Source organism: Telmatherina bonti (assembly GCF_933228915.1).
Source record: "Telmatherina bonti genome assembly, chromosome: 11".
NCBI lineage: Eukaryota > Metazoa > Chordata > Actinopteri > Atheriniformes > Telmatherinidae > Telmatherina > Telmatherina bonti.
In genome coordinates, this window is record NC_136629.1 from 6103408 (window position 1) to 6118459 (window position 15052).

The following is a 15052-nucleotide window of genomic DNA, read 5'->3' on the forward strand; positions in this document are numbered from 1 at the left end:
CTCCACTGGAACCAAAACAGTGATTTAGAGCTTCAACTCTTCACCTCCACGTCAAGCCGCCAGATCTGCCGGCGGGTGTGATTACAGGTGAGGAGGGATGGGCGGCGGTCCAGCTCCATCAGCTGCATGCGTCAAAGCTGATGTGCACCCAACACACACACACACACACACACACACACACACACACACACACACACACACACACACAAGAAGCACAACAAACAGTAGCAACCAGTAAAAATTACAGGAGTAAAAAGGAGACAAAGTTCAGACAGAGGTTGTTTATCGTCTGCTGCTTCCCACAAGTCCTGGTCCCGGTCCTGGACTCAGCACCAGGTTCTGCTCCTGCCAGGCCCTATAGGGCTCTGGTCTATAGACCAGGTTCTGTCCAGGTTCTGGTCAGGTCCTTCCTCACTTCAAGGTGATGGAAGCTGACTGGCCACTCTAGACCTGGTCCAGCTGGAGGTTTCCTCATTTCTACTGAAGTCAGGTTCTACATTTAGATCTGATCATGTAAAATGTTTGTACTCCTGCAAATAAAGACACAATAATGTTGCTTTTAGATGCGGTCAGTTTTATACAGTTTCTACATTTTATGCTAAAAACTGCTAAAATAAATGAATGAATAAATTAATAAAAAAGAAATAAATAAACCAAATAAATAAAAGTTTGACGAATTGAGATTCTTGTCACGCGCCCCCTGGTGGACAACTGTAGCACTGCAATGATCCATACATTCATTCATTCATTCATTCATTCATTTTCTAAACATTCATTCATTCATTCATTTTCTAAACATTCATTCATTCATTCATTTTCTAAACATTCATTCATTCATTCATTTTCCGAACCGCTTATTCCAATTCAGGGTCGCGGGGAAGCTGGAGCCTATCCCAGCTGGCTTTGGGCGACAGGCAGGGTACACCCTGGACAGCTCGCCAGTCCATCACAGGGTCCATACACTGATAAACAGCACATATTTCACGCTGCTCGCGTGCAGTGGGGGATAATCGGCTGTTTGTCCACCATAAACTTTACAGGGGAATTTATTTTCACTTTACTCTACACACCATGCTGTTATTTTTATTTAAACCTTTATTTATCTTGTTTTTAGAAAGTTTAAGCTTTTTTTTTAAATAACCTTTTACAAACTTCAGCTTGTATTTTTTTCTCCAAGTCATAATGTTCAGAATTGGTATTTCACAAGTTAAAACCAGCTGCAAATTTTATTTTCAAATGTCAAGAAATTTAAAAAAAAAATTATTTTAAAGGAAAATTTTCACTCTTGCAGAATAAAACTCCAACTCTGTTAGGGATCTCATTTTAGAAATATAACGACCTGCTGCTCCTGCTTTTTAACATTTTATACACTGAAGCACCACAGATTATATTTCTTTTGTTTCTTTTTACTTCGATGTAAGACGGCAGCTTTGACGTTTAAACCAGATCCTAAACAAAAACCCAGAAAACTTCCCAGAACTGAAAAAGGAAAAACACTCCCAGAACCTCCTGTAGATGCAGAAGAGCAGACCGGTGGGGCCATCTGGTGGTTCTACCTGCAACACGCAGCCGTTTGTCTGACAGGAAAAACGGATCCAGAACCAGAAGCGGATCTGATGCAGGTCTGAAGGACTTTCACTCACTAAGAAGTCAACATAGCTGCAGTTACATCGATCAGAACCACTTTCTGATCCAGTACCGGAGGGTGGTTCTGATGATGGTGGTCATGATGAAGATGAAGGTGGTTCTGATGAAGATGAAGGTGGTTCTGATGAAGAGGACATGGTCCTGATGAAGATGAAGGTGGTTCTGATGAAGATGATGGTGGGTCTGATGAAGATGATTGTCGTTCTGATGAAGATGATGGTGGGTCTGATAAAGATGAAGGTGGTTCTGATGAAGATGATGGTGGGTCTGATGAAGATGATTGTCGTTCTGATGAAGATGATGGTGGGTCTGATGAAGATGATGGAGGTTATGATGAAGATGATTGTCGTTCTGATGAAGATGATGGTGGGTCTGATGAAGAGGATTGTCGTTCTGATGAAGATGATGGTGGGTCTGATGAAGATGATGGAGGTTCTGATGAAGATGATGGTGGGTCTGATGAAGGTGATGGAGGTTCTGATGAAGATGATGGTGGTTCTGATGAAGATGATGGTGGGTCTGATGAAGAGGATGGAGGTCCTAATAAAGATGATTGTCGTTCTGATGAAGATGATGGTGGGTCTGATGAAGAGGATAGAGGTTCTGATGAAGATGATGGTGGGTCTGATGAAGATGATGGTGGTTCTGATGAAGATGATGGAGGTTCTGATGAAGATGATGGTGGTTCTGATGAAGATGATGGTGGTTCTGATGGAGAGGATGGTGGTTTTGATGAAGATGATGGAGGTTCTGATGAAGATGATGGTGGTTCTGATGAAGATGATGGTGTTTCTGATGAAGATGATGGTGGTTCTGATGAAGATGATTGTCGTTCTGATGAAGATGATGGTGGTTCTGATGAAGATGATGGTGGGTCTGATGAAGATGATGGAGGTTCTGATGAAGATGATGGAGGTTCTGATGAAGATGATGGTGGTTCTGATGAAGATGATGGTGGTTCTGATGGAGAGGATGGTGGTTTTGATGAAGATGATGGAGGTTCTGATGAAGATGATGGTGGGTCTGATGAAGATGATGGTGGGTCTGATGAAGATGATGGTGGTTCTGATGAAGATGATTGTGTTTCTGATGAAGATGATTGTCGTTCTGATGAAGATGATGGTGGTTCTGATGAAGATGATGGTGGGTCTGATGAAGATGATGGAGGTTCTGATGAAGATGATGGAGGTTCTGATGAAGATGATGGTGGTTCTGATGAAGATGATGGTGGTTCTGATGGAGAGGATGGTGGTTTTGATGAAGATGATGGAGGTTCTGATGAAGATGATGGTGGGTCTGATGAAGATGATGGTGGGTCTGATGAAGATGATGGTGGTTCTGATGAAGATGATTGTGTTTCTGATGAAGATGATTGTCGTTCTGATGAAGATGATGGTGGTTCTGATGAAGATGATGGTGGGTCTGATGAAGATGATGGAGGTTCTGATGAAGATGATGGTGGTTTTGATGAAGATGATGGTGGTTCTGATGAAGATGATGGTGTTTCTGATGAAGATGATGGTGGGTCTGATGAAGATGATGGTGGTTCTGATAAGGATGATGGTGGTTCTGATGAAGATGATGGTGGTTTTGATGAAGATGATGGTGGTTCTGATGAAGATGATGGTGGTTCTGATGGAGAGGATGGTGGTTTTGATGAAGATGATGGTGGTTCTGATGAAGATGATGGTGTTTCTGATGAAGATGATGGTGGGTCTGATGAAGATGATGGTGGTTCTGATAAGGATGATGGTGGTTCTGATGAAGATGATGGTGGTTTTGATGAAGATGATGGTGGTTCTGATGAAGATGATGGAGGTTCTGATGAAGATGATGGTGGGTCTGATGAAGATGATGGTGGTTCTGATGAAGATGATGGAGGTTCTGATGAAGATGATGGTGGTTTTGATGAAGATGATGGTGGGTCTGATGAAGATGATGGTGGTTCTGATGAAGATGATGGTGGGTCTGATGAAGATGATGGTGGGTCTAATGAAGATGATGGTGGTTGTGATGAAGATGATTGTCGTTCTGATGAAGATGATGGTGGTCCTGATGAAGATGATGGTGGTTCTGATGAAGATGATGGTGGGTCTGATGAAGATGATGGTGGTTCTGATGAAGATGATTGTCGTTCTGATGAAGATGATGGTGGGTCTGATAAAGATGAAGGTGGTTCTGATGAAGAGGACATGGTCCTGATGAAGATGAAGGTGGTTCTGATGAAGATGAAGGTGGTTCTGATGAAGAGGACATGGTCCTGATGAAGATGAAGGTGGTTCTGATGAAGATGATGGTGGGTCTGATGAAGATGATTGTCGTTCTGATGAAGATGATGGTGGGTCTGATAAAGATGAAGGTGGTTCTGATGAAGATGATGGTGGGTCTGATGAAGATGATTGTCGTTCTGATGAAGATGATGGTGGGTCTGATGAAGATGATAGTGGGTCTGATGAAGATGATGGTGGGTCTGATGAAGATGATGGAGGTTATGATGAAGATGATTGTCGTTCTGATGAAGATGATGGTGGGTCTGATGAAGAGGATTGTCGTTCTGATGAAGAGGATAGAGGTTCTGATGAAGATGATGGTGGGTCTGATGAAGATGATGGTGGTTCTGATGAAGATGATAGAGGTTCTGATGAAGATGATGGTGGTTCTGATGAAGATGATGGTGGTTCTGATGAAGATGATTGTATTTCTGATGAAGATGATTGTCGTTCTGATGAAGATGATGGTGGTTCTGATGAAGATGATGGTGTTTCTGATGAAGATGATTGTCGTTCTGATGAAGATGATGGTGGTTCTGATGAAGATGATGATGGGTCTGATGAAGATGATGGTGGTTCTGATGAAGATGATGGTGGTTTTGATGAAGATGATGGAGGTTCTGATGAAGATGATGGTGTTTCTGATGAAGATGATGGTGGGTCTGATGAAGATGATGGTGGTTCTGATAAGGATGATGGTGGTTCTGATGAAGATGATGGTGGTTTTGATGAAGATGATGGTGGTTCTGATGAAGATGATGGTGGTTCTGATGGAGAGGATGGTGGTTTTGATGAAGATGATGGTGTTTCTGATGAAGATGATGGTGGTTCTGATGAAGATGATGGTGGTTCTGATGAAGATGATGGTGGTTCTGATGAAGATGATGGAGGTTCTGATGAAGATGATGGTGGGTCTGATGAAGATGATGGTGGTTCAGATGAAGATGATGGAGGTTCTGATAAAGATGATGGTGGTTTTGATGAAGATGATGGTGGGTCTGATGAAGATGATGGTGGTTCTGATGAAGATGATGGTGGGTCTGATGAAGATGATGGTGGGTCTAATGAAGATGATGGTGGTTGTGATGAAGATGATTGTCGTTCTGATGAAGATGATGGTGGTCCGGATGAAGATGATGGTGGTTCTGATGAAGATGATGGTGGGTCTGATGAAGATGATGGTGGTTCTGATGAAGATGATGGTGGTTCTGATGAAGATGATTGTCGTTCTGATGAAGATGATGGTGGTTCTGATGGAGAGGATGGTGGTTTTGATGAAGATGATGGTGGTTCTGATGAAGATGATGGTGGGTCTGATGAAGATGATTGTCGTTCTGATGAAGATGACGGAGGTTCTGATGGAGAGAATGGTGGGTCTGATGAAGATGATTGTCGTTCTGATGAAGATGACGGAGGTTCTGATGGAGAGAATGGTGGTTTTGATGAAGATGATGGTGGTTCTGATGGAGAGGATGGTGGTTTTGATGAAGATGATGGAGGTTCTGATGAAGATGATGGTGGGTCTGATGAAGATGATGGTGGGTCTGATGAAGATGATGGTGGTTCTGATGAAGATGATTGTGTTTCTGATGAAGATGATTGTCGTTCTGATGAAGATGATGGTGGTTCTGATGAAGATGATGGTGGGTCTGATGAAGATGATGGAGGTTCTGATGAAGATGATGGTGGTTTTGATGAAGATGATGGTGGTTCTGATGAAGATGATGGTGTTTCTGATGAAGATGATGGTGGGTCTGATGAAGATGATGGTGGTTCTGATAAGGATGATGGTGGTTCTGATGAAGATGATGGTGGTTTTGATGAAGATGATGGTGGTTCTGATGAAGATGATGGTGGTTCTGATGGAGAGGATGGTGGTTTTGATGAAGATGATGGTGGTTCTGATGAAGATGATGGTGTTTCTGATGAAGATGATGGTGGGTCTGATGAAGATGATGGTGGTTCTGATAAGGATGATGGTGGTTCTGATGAAGATGATGGTGGTTTTGATGAAGATGATGGTGGTTCTGATGAAGATGATGGAGGTTCTGATGAAGATGATGGTGGGTCTGATGAAGATGATGGTGGTTCTGATGAAGATGATGGAGGTTCTGATGAAGATGATGGTGGTTTTGATGAAGATGATGGTGGGTCTGATGAAGATGATGGTGGTTCTGATGAAGATGATGGTGGGTCTGATGAAGATGATGGTGGGTCTAATGAAGATGATGGTGGTTGTGATGAAGATGATTGTCGTTCTGATGAAGATGATGGTGGTCCTGATGAAGATGATGGTGGTTCTGATGAAGATGATGGTGGGTCTGATGAAGATGATGGTGGTTCTGATGAAGATGATTGTCGTTCTGATGAAGATGATGGTGGGTCTGATAAAGATGAAGGTGGTTCTGATGAAGAGGACATGGTCCTGATGAAGATGAAGGTGGTTCTGATGAAGATGAAGGTGGTTCTGATGAAGAGGACATGGTCCTGATGAAGATGAAGGTGGTTCTGATGAAGATGATGGTGGGTCTGATGAAGATGATTGTCGTTCTGATGAAGATGATGGTGGGTCTGATAAAGATGAAGGTGGTTCTGATGAAGATGATGGTGGGTCTGATGAAGATGATTGTCGTTCTGATGAAGATGATGGTGGGTCTGATGAAGATGATAGTGGGTCTGATGAAGATGATGGTGGGTCTGATGAAGATGATGGAGGTTATGATGAAGATGATTGTCGTTCTGATGAAGATGATGGTGGGTCTGATGAAGAGGATTGTCGTTCTGATGAAGAGGATAGAGGTTCTGATGAAGATGATGGTGGGTCTGATGAAGATGATGGTGGTTCTGATGAAGATGATAGAGGTTCTGATGAAGATGATGGTGGTTCTGATGAAGATGATGGTGGTTCTGATGAAGATGATTGTATTTCTGATGAAGATGATTGTCGTTCTGATGAAGATGATGGTGGTTCTGATGAAGATGATGGTGTTTCTGATGAAGATGATTGTCGTTCTGATGAAGATGATGGTGGTTCTGATGAAGATGATGATGGGTCTGATGAAGATGATGGTGGTTCTGATGAAGATGATGGTGGTTTTGATGAAGATGATGGAGGTTCTGATGAAGATGATGGTGTTTCTGATGAAGATGATGGTGGGTCTGATGAAGATGATGGTGGTTCTGATAAGGATGATGGTGGTTCTGATGAAGATGATGGTGGTTTTGATGAAGATGATGGTGGTTCTGATGAAGATGATGGTGGTTCTGATGGAGAGGATGGTGGTTTTGATGAAGATGATGGTGTTTCTGATGAAGATGATGGTGGTTCTGATGAAGATGATGGTGGTTCTGATGAAGATGATGGTGGTTCTGATGAAGATGATGGTGGGTCTGATGAAGATGATGGTGGTTCAGATGAAGATGATGGAGGTTCTGATAAAGATGATGGTGGTTTTGATGAAGATGATGGTGGGTCTGATGAAGATGATGGTGGTTCTGATGAAGATGATGGTGGGTCTGATGAAGATGATGGTGGGTCTAATGAAGATGATGGTGGTTGTGATGAAGATGATTGTCGTTCTGATGAAGATGATGGTGGTCCGGATGAAGATGATGGTGGTTCTGATGAAGATGATGGTGGGTCTGATGAAGATGATGGTGGTTCTGATGAAGATGATGGTGGTTCTGATGAAGATGATTGTCGTTCTGATGAAGATGATGGTGGTTCTGATGGAGAGGATGGTGGTTTTGATGAAGATGATGGTGGTTCTGATGAAGATGATGGTGGGTCTGATGAAGATGATTGTCGTTCTGATGAAGATGACGGAGGTTCTGATGGAGAGAATGGTGGGTCTGATGAAGATGATTGTCGTTCTGATGAAGATGACGGAGGTTCTGATGGAGAGAATGGTGGTTTTGATGAAGATGATGGTGGTTCTGATGGAGAGGATGGTGGTTTTGATGAAGATGATGGTGGGTCTGATGAAGATGATTGTCGTTCTGATGAAGATGATGGTGGGTCTGATGAAGATGATGGTGGTTCTGATGAAGATGATGGTGGGTCTGATGAAGATGATGGTGGTTCTGATGAAGATAATAGTGGTTCTGATGAAGATGATGGAGGTTCTGATGAAGATGATGGTGGGTCTGATGGAGAGGATGGTGGTTTTGTTGAATATGATGGTGGTTCTGATGAAGATGATGGTGGTTTTGATGAAGATGATGGTGGTTCTGATGAAGATGATGGAGGTTCTGATGAATATGATGGTGGTTCTGATGAAGATGATGGAGGTTCTGATGAAGATGATGGTGGGTCTGATGAGGATGATGGTGGTTCTGATGAAGATGATGGAGGTTCTGATGAAGATGATGGTGGGTCTGATGAAGATGATGGTGGTTCTGATGAAGATGATGGTGGGTCTGATGAGGATGATGGTGGTTCTGATGAAGATGATGGAGGTTCTGATGAAGATGATGGTGGTTTTGATGAAGATGATGGTGGGTCTGATGAAGATGATGGTGGTTCTGATGAAGATGATTGTCGTTCTGATGAAGATGATGGTGGTTCTGATGAAGATGATGGAGGTTCTGATGAAGATGATGGTGGTTTTGATGAAGATGATGGTGGTTCTGATGAAGATGATGGAGCTTCTGATGAAGATGATGGTGGTTCTGATGAAGATGATGGAGGTTCTGATGAAGATGATGGTGGGTCTGATGAAGATGATGGAGGTTCTGATGAAGATGATGGTGGTTTTGATGAAGATGATGGTGGTTCTGATGAAGATGATGGTGGGTCTGATGAAGATGATGGAGGTTCTGATGAAGATGATGGTGGTTCTGATGAAGATGATGGTGGTTTTGATGAAGATGATGGTGGTTCTGATGAAGATGATGGTGGGTCTGATGAAGGTGATGGAGGTTCTGATGAAGATGATTGTCGTTCTGATGAAGAGGATAGAGGTTCTGATGAAGATGATGGTGGGTCTGATGAAGATGATGGTGGTTCTGATGAAGATGATGGTGGTTCTGATGAAGATGATGGTGGTTCTGATGAAGATGATTGTATTTCTGATGAAGATGATTGTCGTTCTGATGAAGATGATGGTGGTTCTGATGAAGATGATGGTGTTTCTGATGAAGATGATTGTCGTTCTGATGAAGATGATGGTGGGTCTGATGAAGATGATGGTGGTTCTGATGAAGATGATGGTGGTTTTGATGAAGATGATGGAGGTTCTGATAAAGATGATGGTGTTTCTGATGAAGATGATGGTGGGTCTGATGAAGATGATGGTGGTTCTGATAAGGATGATGGTGGATCTGATGAAGATGATGGTGGTTTTGATGAAGATGATGGTGGTTCTGATGAAGATGATGGTGGTTCTGATGGAGAGGATGGTGGTTCTGATGAAGATGATGGTGGTTCTGATGAAGATGATGGTGGGTCTGATGAAGATGATGGAGGTTCTGATGAAGATGATGGTGGGTCTGATGAAGATGATGGTGGTTCTGATGAAGATGATGGAGGTTCTGATGAAGATGATGGTGGGTCTGATGAAGATGATGGTGGTTCTGATGAAGATGATGGTGGGTCTGATGAAGATGATGGTGGGTCTAATGAAGATGATGGTGGTTGTGATGAAGATGATTGTCGTTCTGATGAAGATGATGGTGGTCCTGATGAAGATGATGGTGGTTCTGATGAAGATGATGGTGGGTCTGATGAAGATGATGGTGGTTCTGATGAAGATGATGGTGGTTCTGATGAAGATGATTGTCGTTCTGATGAAGATGATGGTGGTTCTGATGGAGAGGATGGTGGTTTTGATGAAGATGATGGTGGTTCTGATGAAGATGATGGTGGGTCTGATGAAGATGATTGTCGTTCTGATGAAGATGATGGAGGTTCTGATGGAGAGAATGGTGGTTTTGATGAAGATGATGGTGGTTCTGATGGAGAGGATGGTGGTTTTGATGAAGATGATGGTGGTTCTGATGAAGATGATGGTGTTTCTGATGAAGATGATGGTGGGTCTGATGAAGATGATGGTGGTTCTGATGAAGATGATGGTGGGTCTGATGAAGATGATGGTGGTTCTGATGAAGATGATGGAGGTTCTGATGAAGATGATGGTGGGTCTGATGGAGAGGATGGTGGTTTTGATGAATATGATGGTGGTTCTGATGAAGATGATGGTGGTTTTGATGAAGATGATGGTGGGTCTGATGAAGATGATGGAGGTTCTGATGAATATGATGGTGGTTCTGATGAAGATGATGGAGGTTCTGATGAAGATGATGGTGGGTCTGATGAGGATGATGGTGGTTCTGATGAAGATGATGGAGGTTCTGATGAAGATGATGGTGGTTTTGATGAAGATGATGGTGGGTCTGATGAAGATGATGGTGGTTCTGATGAAGATGATGGTGGGTCTGATGAGGATGATGGTGGTTCTGATGAAGATGATGGAGGTTCTGATGAAGATGATGGTGGTTTTGATGAAGATGATGGTGGGTCTGATGAAGATGATGGTGGTTCTGATGAAGATGATTGTCGTTCTGATGAAGATGATGGTGGTTCTGATGAAGATGATGGAGGTTCTGATGAAGATGATGGTGGTTTTGATGAAGATGATGGTGGTTCTGATGAAGATGATGGTGGTTCTGATGAAGATGATGGAGGTTCTGATGAAGATGATGGTGGGTCTGATGAAGATGATGGTGGTTCTGATGAAGATGATGGTGGGTCTGATGAGGATGATGGTGGTTCTGATGAAGATGATGGAGGTTCTGATGAAGATGATGGTGGTTTTGATGAAGATGATGGTGGGTCTGATGAAGATGATGGTGGTTCTGATGAAGATGATTGTCGTTCTGATGAAGATGATGGTGGTTCTGATGAAGATGATGGAGGTTCTGATGAAGATGATGGTGGTTTTGATGAAGATGATGGTGGTTCTGATGAAGATGATGGAGGTTCTGATGAAGATGATGGTGGTTCTGATGAAGATGATGGAGGTTCTGATGAAGATGATGGTGGGTCTGATGAAGATGATGGAGGTTCTGATGAAGATGATGGTGGTTCTGATGAAGATGATGGTGGTTCTGATGAAGATGATGGTGGTTTTGATGAAGATGATGGAGGTTCTGATGAAGATGATGGTGGGTCTGATGAAGATGATGGTGGGTCTGATGAAGAGGTTGTTTTCCAGGACTCTGTGTGAAAGTAACGGATCTGAATAAGAGTAATCTATTACCTGTAGTGGTAAGGACCCCCCCCCCACGGGCTGCGCGTCACAGCGGCGAGGTGAGTCCACAGAGTCGCGTGCGGACAGACGCACAGACTCGAACTGACCTGCGCTGCGCGCGAGCGTCCGGACCGAGGATCAGCCTGAAGCTGGATTTCCAACTCGAGCGCGCAGAGAAACTCTTTTTTTTTTTTTTTTTTTTCCTCCACTCGCAGTTGCGGGTGGCGCGCGCGCGTGACATTACGCGGCGGCTTTCATCGCTTCGAGAGGAAGATGGAAAACTACACGACGTGGACTCCTTTCACTCCTATCCCGTCAGAGCTGGGCGAGGAAGAGGAGGAGGAGAAAGGTGTGGAGGGGCGCGGGCTGCGCGTCCTCGTGGGATGCGTGCTCTTCCTGCTCATCGTGTCCACGCTGCTCGGGAACACGCTGGTGTGCGCAGCCGTCATCAAGTTCCGCCACCTGCGCTCCAAAGTCACAAACTTCTTCGTGATCTCCCTCGCCGTGTCCGACCTGTTCGTGGCCGTGCTCGTGATGCCCTGGGAGGCCGTCACGCAGGTGACCAGCGCGTGGCTGTTCGGACGCTTCTGTGACGTGTGGATCATGTTTGACATCATGTGCTCCACGGCGTCTATCCTCAACCTGTGCATCATCAGCGTGGACCGCTACTGGGCCATCGCCAGCCCGTTCAAGTATGAGCGCAAGATGACGCAGCGCGTGGCCTTCATCATGATCGGCGTGGCGTGGACGCTGTCCATCCTCATCTCCTTCATCCCGGTGCAGCTCAACTGGCACCGGGTGGAGGAGGGGGGGGACGTGGAGCCCGGGAACTGGACAGACTCAGAGGTGAACGCGAGCGGCACCGCCACGAGCTGCGTGGCCAACCTGAACAGGACCTACGCCATCTCCTCGTCCGTCATCAGCTTCTACATCCCGGTGGTCATCATGATCGCCACCTACACCAGGATCTACCGCATCGCTCAGACCCAGATCCGCCGGATCGCGTCTCTGGAGCGGGCCGCCGAGCAGGCTCAGAACGCGGGTCACGGCGCGACCAGGAACCATCTGCTCCGACCCAACGAGGAGGCCAGCCTGAAGTCCTCGTTCCGGAAGGAGACCAAAGTCCTGAAGACGCTGTCCATCATCATGGGGGTGTTCGTGTGCTGCTGGCTGCCGTTCTTCATCCTCAACTGCACCGTCCCGTTCTGCGACCCGCCGTGCGTCAGCGACACCACCTTCACCATCTTCGTCTGGTTCGGCTGGGCCAACTCCTCGCTCAACCCGGTCATCTACGCCTTCAACGCCGACTTCCGCCGGGCGTTCGCCACCATTCTGGGCTGCAACCGCATGTGTTCCAGCAACGCCGTGGAAGCCGTGAACTTAAGCAACGAGCTGGTGTCGTACCACCACGACACCACCTTCCACAAAGAGACGCTGGCCCCAGCGTCGCCGCACCGCCCTCGGGGCCGCGCCATCGGGTCGGACCGGCTGGAGGAAGCCAGCGCGCAGTTCGACGAAGAGTCCATCGTCTCTTACGGCTCACCGAGCCACGACAGGCTGCTTCCCGCCACCGTTCAGCTGGGGGACGATGCCGAGATCTCCTTAGAGACGATCACACCCATCACTTCAGCTGCAGAGCTGGAGAGCGACGCTCTGATACCGGGACAGGTCCAGCAGGACGGGTAGGACACCCGGCCCGCAGGACACGGGGAGATACCAGGATGCAGTAGCAAAGCAACCAGCAGACCATCCATTAACCATCCATCCATCCATCCGTCCATCCATCCATCCATCCATCCATCCATCCACCCATTCTTCTATCCATCCATCCATCCATCCATCCATCCACCCATTCTTCTATCCATCCATCCATCCATCCGTCCATCCACCCACCCGTCCATCCATTCATCCAACCATCCATCTCCTCGCCACTTCTTCCAGCTCTTCTGAAAGGATCCCGAGGTGTTTCCATTCCAGCTGAGAGATGTTTTCCCTCCAGTGTGTCCTGGTTTTTCCCGGCATTCCTCCCAGCAGGACAGGCCTGGAAAACCTCTTCATGGAGACCTGCAGGACACATCCTAACCAGAGGTCTGGTCCACTTCATTTGGCACATTTCTGCACAGGGGTCAGTATGACACAGTTCAGCAAATCCTGATTTCTGTTCTGTTTCCATAACAACCGTACCATTACCTGGTAGGTGGGGCATCAGCCGGATAACGATAGATCCTTTAAGTCTAATGCTGAAGAAGGAGGCCCAGAACCAGAGGACCAGACGACGTCCAGCTTCTGGCTTTAAGCAACAATAAATCCAGCGTTTATTAAACATGTAGATGATCCTGCTCTGTTCTGACTGATGAGACACAGGAAGTGATTTCAGCCAATCAGAGCACGCCCATGTTTTAAACTCCACCCAATAGAGCCGGATAAGATCAGGACCCCAACAGACTGAAACACAAAGAAATGCAAACCAAATTGGACACGTGGTGAAAACGTGTTGGTTTGTGTTTCTGCCTGCAGCTGGTGACTATAGGTGAGGCTGGGCTGGACCACCATCAGCCAGAATCTGAGTCAGAACCGGAACCAGATCCAGTTCCAAGGAAGATCATCATTAACCCCAGTCTGAATCCTATTAATGTCAGCTTTTTTCCATCTTCAGGAATTGTTTTCCAGGATCCTTGACAGACTTTCCAGGAATAGTTCCCCAGGATTTATTTCGGAGAACCAGCATGGGTTGTCACGGTGGACGACAGGTGATAACGCGCTACAAAAACAGGCTCTATATATGAACAGAAATGCAAGCAGTAAAAGCTGCAAGAACAGACACGTGATGCAAAGAAAGAAAATTGCTGCAAGAACAGAAATGTGCTGCAAATACAGAAACATGATGCAAAGAAAGACAAGTGCTGTTTAAACAAAAACTCCAAGAACAAAATGCTGCATCAACAAAATCTTACATAACGGGAGTGGTCAGGTGTCATGCTAAAAAAAAGCACCCCTTTCAAGTCTGTAATATGCTGCAATGCGCTCCTTAAGAGATGGGGCTTTTAACAGCAGTGGTGCGTTTTCCAACAAAACACCTGTCTTTCAGTTAGCAGTTTTTTTAGACACAGTCAACGATGAGAACAAAGGTAATGGTGGGAAGTTTGGGCAACCTGAGGGCAGGAAGAGAAACTACTTCAAGGTACGCATTATTTATTTATGTTTTACATTTTACCTTTATCTTGTACAATATAAAAAGATTTATATCAACTGATTTCAATTATTGATTTAAGTGTAGTAGAAACATTGATAATATGTGAGTACTACCGTTGTGACAGTGAATATGCTGTTTTCTTCCTACAGTTCTAGTTTATGCGAGACTTTTCATTCTTTGCATCAAATTTCTGTACTTGCAGCACTTTTCTTTCTTTGCATTACATTACTGTACTTGCAGCACTTTTCTTTCTTTGCATTACATTACTGTACTTGCAGCACTTTTCTTTCTTTGCATTACATTACTGTACTTGCAGCACTTTTCTTTCTTTGCATTACATTACTGTATTTGCAGCACTTTTCTTTCTTTGCATTATCTGTCTGTACTTGCAACACTTTTTCAATCTTTGCATCACATTTCTGTACTTGCAGATGTCCTCAATACTTGCAGCTATTCCTTCCTTTCTGTTGGTATAAGCAGCATATTGTATATGAAGTGCAATCGCACCTGCCATCACTTGCTGTTAGTTTCAACATGGTGAAACCAACTGTCTTGCTGTTAGTTGCCTGCAGAACAGACAACGTGTGAATGCTTTAGTTTGATAATAACGCTGTTAACATTGAGTGTAGATAAAGGTTTGTGATACTAGAGTGTATCCAAAACATCTGCTGTCGTCGGTTTCCTGTTTAGTT

General features: G+C 45.0%; 1 protein-coding gene across 1 annotated transcript; it reads left to right on the forward strand.

Annotated features, from left to right (window-relative positions):
• Positions 1-11497: 11497 nt before the first annotated feature.
• LOC306762026 (D(1C) dopamine receptor-like) lies at positions 11498-12853 on the forward strand (the record flags this gene model as incomplete). The annotated part of the gene is made up of 1 exon (XM_079248380.1): positions 11498-12853. The coding sequence occupies exon 1, from the start codon at positions 11702-11704 to the stop codon at positions 12851-12853; it is 1152 nt and encodes a 383-aa protein (XP_079104506.1). The 5' UTR covers positions 11498-11701.
• Positions 12854-15052: the final 2199 nt, after the last annotated feature.